General features: G+C 38.6%; 1 protein-coding gene across 9 annotated transcripts in view; it reads left to right on the top strand.

The window, feature by feature from the left end:
• The first annotated feature begins 2,164 nt into the window (after positions 1–2,164).
• Positions 2,165–7,279, top strand: part of pecam1b (platelet and endothelial cell adhesion molecule 1b) — a 34,937-nt gene continuing 29,822 nt past the window's right edge. For 6 of the 9 annotated variants that reach the window (XR_009654481.1, XM_060918599.1, XM_060918602.1 and 3 more), the window contains exons 1-2: positions 2,166–2,283; positions 2,385–2,402. Coding sequence is in view for 8 of the 9 variants with exons in the window: in XM_060918599.1 (XP_060774582.1) it covers positions 2,220–2,283; positions 2,385–2,402 (82 nt within the window). In the remaining variant the exon portion in view is untranslated. Of the gene's footprint in view, positions 2,284–2,384; positions 2,403–7,279 lie in introns of all 9 variants that reach the window. The other 3 variants (XM_060918601.1, XM_060918600.1, XM_060918598.1) reach the window with 1 other exon arrangement.

Below are 7,279 nucleotides of genomic sequence, written 5' to 3'. Positions count from 1 at the left end.
CCGCTGTCTCATTTTCTTGCATTTTTAAAATCTGCACTTTGATCCGAGCTCGGAGCTGCTGTTTATTCATCTTCTGTTAATGAACTCCTGCATGCTGATTCTGACTTTTCTCCCAATTTCTGTACAAAACTGATATGGGGCGGGGCTAACGTTGGCTCAGGTAGTGACATCACAAATTCCAGTTTAGGTGTTAACACAGAGCTATCATGATGAGCTCGATGAATTTGACTTCCAGGTGAATTCGACTCACTGCAGGAAGGGAATCAAACATGATGTGTTTCAAGTTGCTGTTTTTTGTTGTAGCTTTTTTTCGAGCTGTTAATCGGTATATCAGGTGAAAATTCAATCCAAATTGCTTGGAACTGCTCTCCAATCTTGAATTCAGAACTGAATGCAGAACAACAATTAAAATGTTTATCCGTTCTTGAGATATTACAAATCAAAGATTGAAAAAAAATCTTAACTTTTAGAAAACAGCCGTAATATTCTGTATGAGGGTCACATGGTCCAAAATGAGCCTCATTAACCAATGACATCAAATGATTTTTCTCCATAACTTTTCTATTTTTCAAGATAATTGGCAGCTCATAGATGGTTGTATACTGAATACAAAGTTTGAAAAATTAGTAAAAACAAATTATGCAAATTAGCATTTAATTAGTATTAATTATGCTAATTAGATAAAATGTTATATCTGTATACTCAATAAAAAAGTAATAAAAGATTATTAATCCCCTCTTTGTGCTCTGTAGGCCTTTGTATTTCTCAGTAGGGCCGACTAGTGTTTAGATGAAAGAATATAAATGATTATTTCGATTAATATTCACAGCGTTCAAGGCGAACCTCGAAAAAACTGTCTGATCCACATCCAATAAACAATTTACATTAACTGAACTGAAATTGGTGCTTGCGTTTCTGACTTCTGTTTTTGTAAAATCTCACTCTGACCACTAAGATCTCAATATTTTTCATCTAAAACAACTCCAGTTCTATTCTAAAATAGTTATTTATTTACAGGAATCAGTCTGATTTGAAAAAATAAGTAGGTAAAGCTCTGAAAACTCACTTCAAAGTTTCCCGTGAATCAGAACATCAAAACTAGCAGAGGGAAAATGTTGCTGAATCCTTCATCAGAAACAGTGAGAGCAAGAGAACATCCCTATAAAAGTGATCTGATTGATATTGACGAGTAATCCAGTGGGAAACCGATCAGGAGAGAGAGAGAGAGAGAGAGAGAGAGAGAGAGCGAGCCTGACCAGTTTCCCGACGTCCCGCGAGCAGAGTTTTTACTCTGTTGTACTGACTTCAACCTGCCGTTACTCCCAAAGCACTGAACAGATCTTAACCAGATACATTTCTGTGGAAAGCAGAGATTATAAGCTTTTTAATGAGAGGATTGACGATAGAAAATATTCAAGAGTTAATCAATAACAGGTTTTGAAACTTAGATGAGCGTCTGCATGGACAATTTTAACAGCGAGCGTCTGATACGCCTAAAGTTAAACCGAGCCAAAAGACAGAGCTGTAGAGCTGCAGAAATAAACACTGGATGTGATGTATGAAATGTTTTAGACTCATTATTAATATAATTATCAAATCATTTATTTAGCTCCTCCTCCATGTTTTCTGTGTTCAGGTAATTTTTGTGATTTCTGCAGATACTTGGTAAAAGTTTTATGGGCACGTTTTCAGTCCTAAACACCTCTCAGACAACTCGTTTGTTTGTTCGTTTGTTTTGCTTTTTGTTTCAATCAAATCAAACTAAACAAATCAGAAGAATCAATTTTGCTCTGATTCAGAATCAGTAAACAGGTCCCCTTTAAAAACTGGATTTATACAATAACTCATGTAAAGGTGCCAAAATGACCAAATAAACAAATTACCCATCGTTAAAAGTTTACAATTATTCATAAAAATGTGATAAATCAGTCCAAGTTCAGATGCTAATAATCTCGTGTGTGTGTGTTACGATGCTGGAGTGTGTACCTGCACTGAGATATTACTGTATCGGTGTGTAGTAGTGTTCTCAGTGTGTGAACATTCCACTCCGTGCCCTAAGCTGCGCTCCACACTTCCTCAGGAAGCAGCCTGCACTTCCTGTCCAATTACCCAAGCGAAGGCTGTGCAGCGTGATAGCCAGCGCGACTCCTCCCCTGCGTCCCGCTCCTCCACACACTTGCACCGATTCTCACACTCGCTGGTCAGTGTAGCGGTCAGCCATGCGGACGATACGATGTCCCCGTTTCCTCCTCCGCCTCTTCATCCTGAACTTCATCACCACCTGTAAGGACTCACCTGTAGCTCGAACACACTGGAATGTGATTCAACTTTCTCTGACTGTAAACTCATCTCTCTGTCTCTTTTTCTCCGATGACCTTCCACAGGTACGCGAGCACAATCAGGTCAGTACATGGCCATGCCATCGTTTACTCCTCATGCTAACTGCAGAATGACACCATCACGCGCTCCAGCTGCAAATCACAGGTTTATAATATTAACGCACTGATTCCGATACGTTACCGTTTCTATAGTAACGGCTCATTCACAGAGACTCGTACAGCACATGCTCCGCTGATGATTTAAAAATCGTTTAAATGGTGATGGAGATGTTTATTTTATTTTTATGGAAGGAGTCTCCAGTGTCGGTCAGTGCTGTGCTCCAGTCAGAGGTAAAGCTGGAACATTTGGGGTTTTGTCTTATTAACTTCAAGAAAGAAAAAGAGAAGCTGGTGATAGAAGGACTCTTTATAGCTGCTATAATGTGAGTGAGAACAGGAACTAATTGTTTCATGAACATTGCACAACAGTAACATGTCACTAAACTGATGAGCTTTTATGATTTTTTTAAACGAATCAAACGTCATAGTGTTATCACTTTGCTGTGATGTCATAAGAAGAATAAAACATAGATATGCTGTGATAAGAAAATAATCAACACAGCCTCATTGCTTAATTTAAAAATAAATGCTTAAAAAATTGACTTGTCCTGTTGCTGTGGAAGAACAAGAATTAAACACTTATGGACATGCTGTTATAAAAATAAATAGCTAATTTAAAATGACAGCATAGTTGAGTTCTCAAATCCGATTGGTCAGAAGGTGTGCAGTATTTCTGTAAACAACAGTTTTAAAATGTAACCGTTGCTATAGTAACAGCTCATAATCTAATCACATCATCGAAAACTGATATAAATAAATTTAGACGTGTTGTTTCACAAAGTAAAATGTTTAATTGTTAACGTGGTGAAGGTGTTTGGTTTGGAGATGTTTATGGAAGGAGTCTCCAGTGTCAGAGCTTTGGAATTTTATCATGTTTCCCAGCTCAGGTAATTCTTCAGGATGAAGACGATTATACTTAAAATGGGAAGGGGCTTTTTTTTAAAGAGAGAGAGAGAGAGAGAGAGAATGTTGCTATAATATAAGCGATAAAAGCAGAAGTGGCTTGTATCAGTGCCCCTATCTTTCAGAGTTTAAAAAAAAAAATAAGATAGCAAATGTTTTAATGAGGAGAAACTAAAATATATAAATATATGCACTAAGCAGTAGTGGTGGTGTGCTTGAGATCAGATTTCGTCTCATCTCAGAATCGAACACATTTTTACTCGTTCTCATCTCGGTCTCAGATGTAAAGGACTCAGGACTTTGAGTCAAGACCATGACTGTGGGATATCACAAAATTTCCTGTTTAACATCATCACTGGGGCGGCACGGTGGTGTAGTGGTTAGCGCTGTCGCCTCACAGCAAGAAGGTCCTGGGTTCGAGCCCCGTGGCCGGCGAGGGCCTTTCTGTGCGGAGTTTGCATGTTCTCCCCGTGTCCGCGTGGGTTTCCTCCGGGTGCTCCGGTTTCCCCCACAGTCCAAAGACATGCAGGTTAGGTTAACTGGTGACTCTAAATTGAGCGTAGGTGTGAATGTGAGTGTGAATGGTTGTCTGTGTCTATGTGTCAGCCCTGTGATGACCTGGCGACTTGTCCAGGGTGTACCCCGCCTTTCGCCCGTAGTCAGCTGGGATAGGCTCCAGCTCGCCTGCGATCCTGTAGAACAAGATAAAGCGGCTACAGATGATGAGATGAGATGAGAACACCACCATACATGTCAACCTATACGGAATGTCCATATTTTATATGGATTTGATTCAATAAACGTAGTATACGGGCGTACAAATAAAGTTATACGGATTCTTTAAAAAAACTTCAATATTTATTTAGAGCTATAATCAATTCCCACGATGATAAAAGAGCGCATAACATTTACAAACGTACTGTACACCACAGACAGCCAGTAAAGAGTCTTATGAAATCGCGCGTTATCTTGTGGTAGCGAGACTTCGTTCCACTTCTGATCATGCGCACACCGCATTGCGAGAATCCTGTCAACCGGGAAGTAACATTTTGTTTGAAAAGCATATTTCCACCTGAGCAACTTTCACTAGCGACTGAAAAGATTCTGAATGGGCACTCCGGCAAGATCAACACAGACACTTGCTGTGACGTGCAGCCTCGTGAGGTATTGGTGCAGAGCGCTAAAAAAGCTGTCATGGAGTACAATTCAGAACATTAGAGTGACACTTTGTGTTTTTGTCAAACATTGGAGCTTTGTATTCATTCTGAAGGTTTATTGTTACTAATATTGAATAAAAAGTAACTGGGATATATCATTGTTAATTATCATTCAAATTTTAGGTAAATTATTTTAATTTGCATCTTATACGGATTTTATAAGGGAAATACGGATTTTGGAGGTTGGTTATACAGGTTTGATTGACCAAAGGTTGACATGTATGCACCACTGTGATTTGGACATAAAACTTTCTGAATGAAATGCAACCAGTAACGTGACTGACTGGTAACTGGAAATTTTTGTTACTGTTAACGGCTTCCGCCCCTCCCCCGTCACACGCACTGGTCTTGACCACAACACAACGAAGCGCACACACTGTCTAATAAAAGCTAGTTACATGACAGAACTGTATTTTGTAGGGTTGTTGTTTGAACGAAAGGATTAGAGCTTGTGTTTGAATCAAATGAAGTGTTACAGAGTTGGAAAAAAAATCACTGATGAACCTCCACGCTGTGGACTCTTTCTGATTATTATCCCTACAGGACACTTTACTGATGGAATAAAAACGTGTTCTATTCCCTTCTAGCGGGTTTCATTCATTTGGTTTGATAGCATGCAATATTGTTAGCATATCGCTTATCCTACGTGCATTACATCACTCTACCCAATGGAGAATGAGAGTGTTGAATATGGTTTATGATATTGCACGGTTATCAAGGCAACATGATGTCACATGTCGGAGACGTAAAACTTCTGAGTGAGCGAGCGACTGCGACAATTTGTAAACAAACATGGCCGCCAGGTTTGGTTTGTTAAATACAGAAGATTTTGAGAGAATTTTGAAAGAGAAAGACACAAATGTGTATGAATAATAATAATAATAATAATAATAATAATAATTTATTATTATATTAGCTGGCTTTTTTCATGGTATATCAGATGTATTCCATTCAGCTAGCATGATATCGGATATATCTGATATACCACTCAATTCCAGCCAATATTATTTAATTAATTACATGGTCTGGAGTGTTTTATTCCAAACTTGTTTAGTTTTAAAATTAATTTGACAAGGAGATGAACTCTAAAATAAACCTTGAATTGGACATTAAAAAAACACACATACAAAATAAAACTAAACAACAAAAGCCATAAAAACCGGATAGCTAACTCGCCAAGCTACAGTCAACTAAAGTAAAACCTTAATGACCATCAGTAGGAATTATACTGTATAACAGAGCATGCTGTTTTAGGGAATTCATCAACGATGAGGTTGTGTGATGAAGCAGCGTCTGTTACCAATCTAAAGTTAATTATTCATTTCTAATTAAAGCATGTGCCCAAATGTTTCATTCCTCTTCAGCAAGAATTCCAATACTTTATTAATTAAAGGGGAACCGAAGTCATTTTTAACTTCCTTTATTTCTTAATTAACGTGTTATTCAATTACGTTTTCGGTTTTAGTAACCTTATATCGTGACTCGTATTGGCAACTAATCGCAATTAAATATTATACTTATCGGCCTGTTCGGTTTTTAGCCGTGTTGAATTTAGTTCGTTTGGTCCACGGCAGGCGACGCTTATCCGCGCAATCTTCACCAGACTTGTGCGAGACTTCGAAACGTGACGTGTCAGCCAGGTGTCAGTGCCGCCATTTTGAAAACTGTTTTCCAAACGAAATATTGCACAAAAACGAGTTTAAATGACGATTACTGCCTACTTTTTTCAAACTTTCCTGATCGCTATCAAAAAAACCCAAAACTTCCGGCTTGATTACGTCAGCGTTTGAAAGAGGGCGCGCGCGTCTTTTGACAACATTGGCAGATGTCGGTCACTTTGATTTTCGCTGTACGTTTCACTTCCGTCCTACGATGTCTCGCACAGGTCTCAACGAATCTCGTTTACGGCCATCGCTTTGACATATGGACTGATATATTACAGAGCATATTTCAAACACTCAGAACTTCCTATAGCAGCGACAAAATAGCGATCAAACATGCATTCCTATATTTAATAACATGAGATAAATAGAGTTTTGATAATAAAAATTTGCCTTCAGTTCTCCTTTAAAGACCGTCCTGAAGATATCAGAAGGTGTAAAGTTACAGCATTGCGTCTGAGTGCTACAATGCGCTGACACTGGAGACTCCTTCCATTTTAATATAAACCAGTCAGAGCTGCTGTTCTAGAAAATAACTCGACACTTGGTCATTCGAGAGCTTGACTGTGTTGTGGTACAAAATATACAGTGGTGCTTGAAAGTTTGTGAACCCTTTAGAATTTTCTATATTTCTGCATAAATATGACCAAAAACATCATCAGATTTTCACACAAGTCCTAAAAGTAGATAAAGAGAACCCAGTTAAACAAATGAGACAAAAATATTATACTTGGTCATTTATTTATTGAGGAAAATGATCCAATATTACATATCTGTGAGTGGCAAAAGTATGTGAACCTTTGCTTTCAGTATCTGGTGTGACCCCCTTGTGCAGCAATAACTGCAACTAAACGTTTGCGGTAACTGTTGATCAGTCCTGCACACCGGCTTGGAGGAATTTTAGCCCGTTCCTCCATACAGAACAGCTTCAACTCTGGGATGTTGGTGGGTTTCCTCACATGAACTGCTCGCTTCAGGTCCTTCCACAACATTTCCATTGGATTAAGGTCAGGACGTTGACTTGGCCATTCCAAAACATTAACTTTATTCTTCTTTAACC

Source organism: Neoarius graeffei, chromosome 4 (genome assembly GCF_027579695.1).
Source record: "Neoarius graeffei isolate fNeoGra1 chromosome 4, fNeoGra1.pri, whole genome shotgun sequence".
Classification (NCBI taxonomy): domain Eukaryota; kingdom Metazoa; phylum Chordata; class Actinopteri; order Siluriformes; family Ariidae; genus Neoarius; species Neoarius graeffei.
Note: the sequence above shows the minus strand (reverse complement) of the source record. Positions and strands in the feature narration are given on the sequence as shown.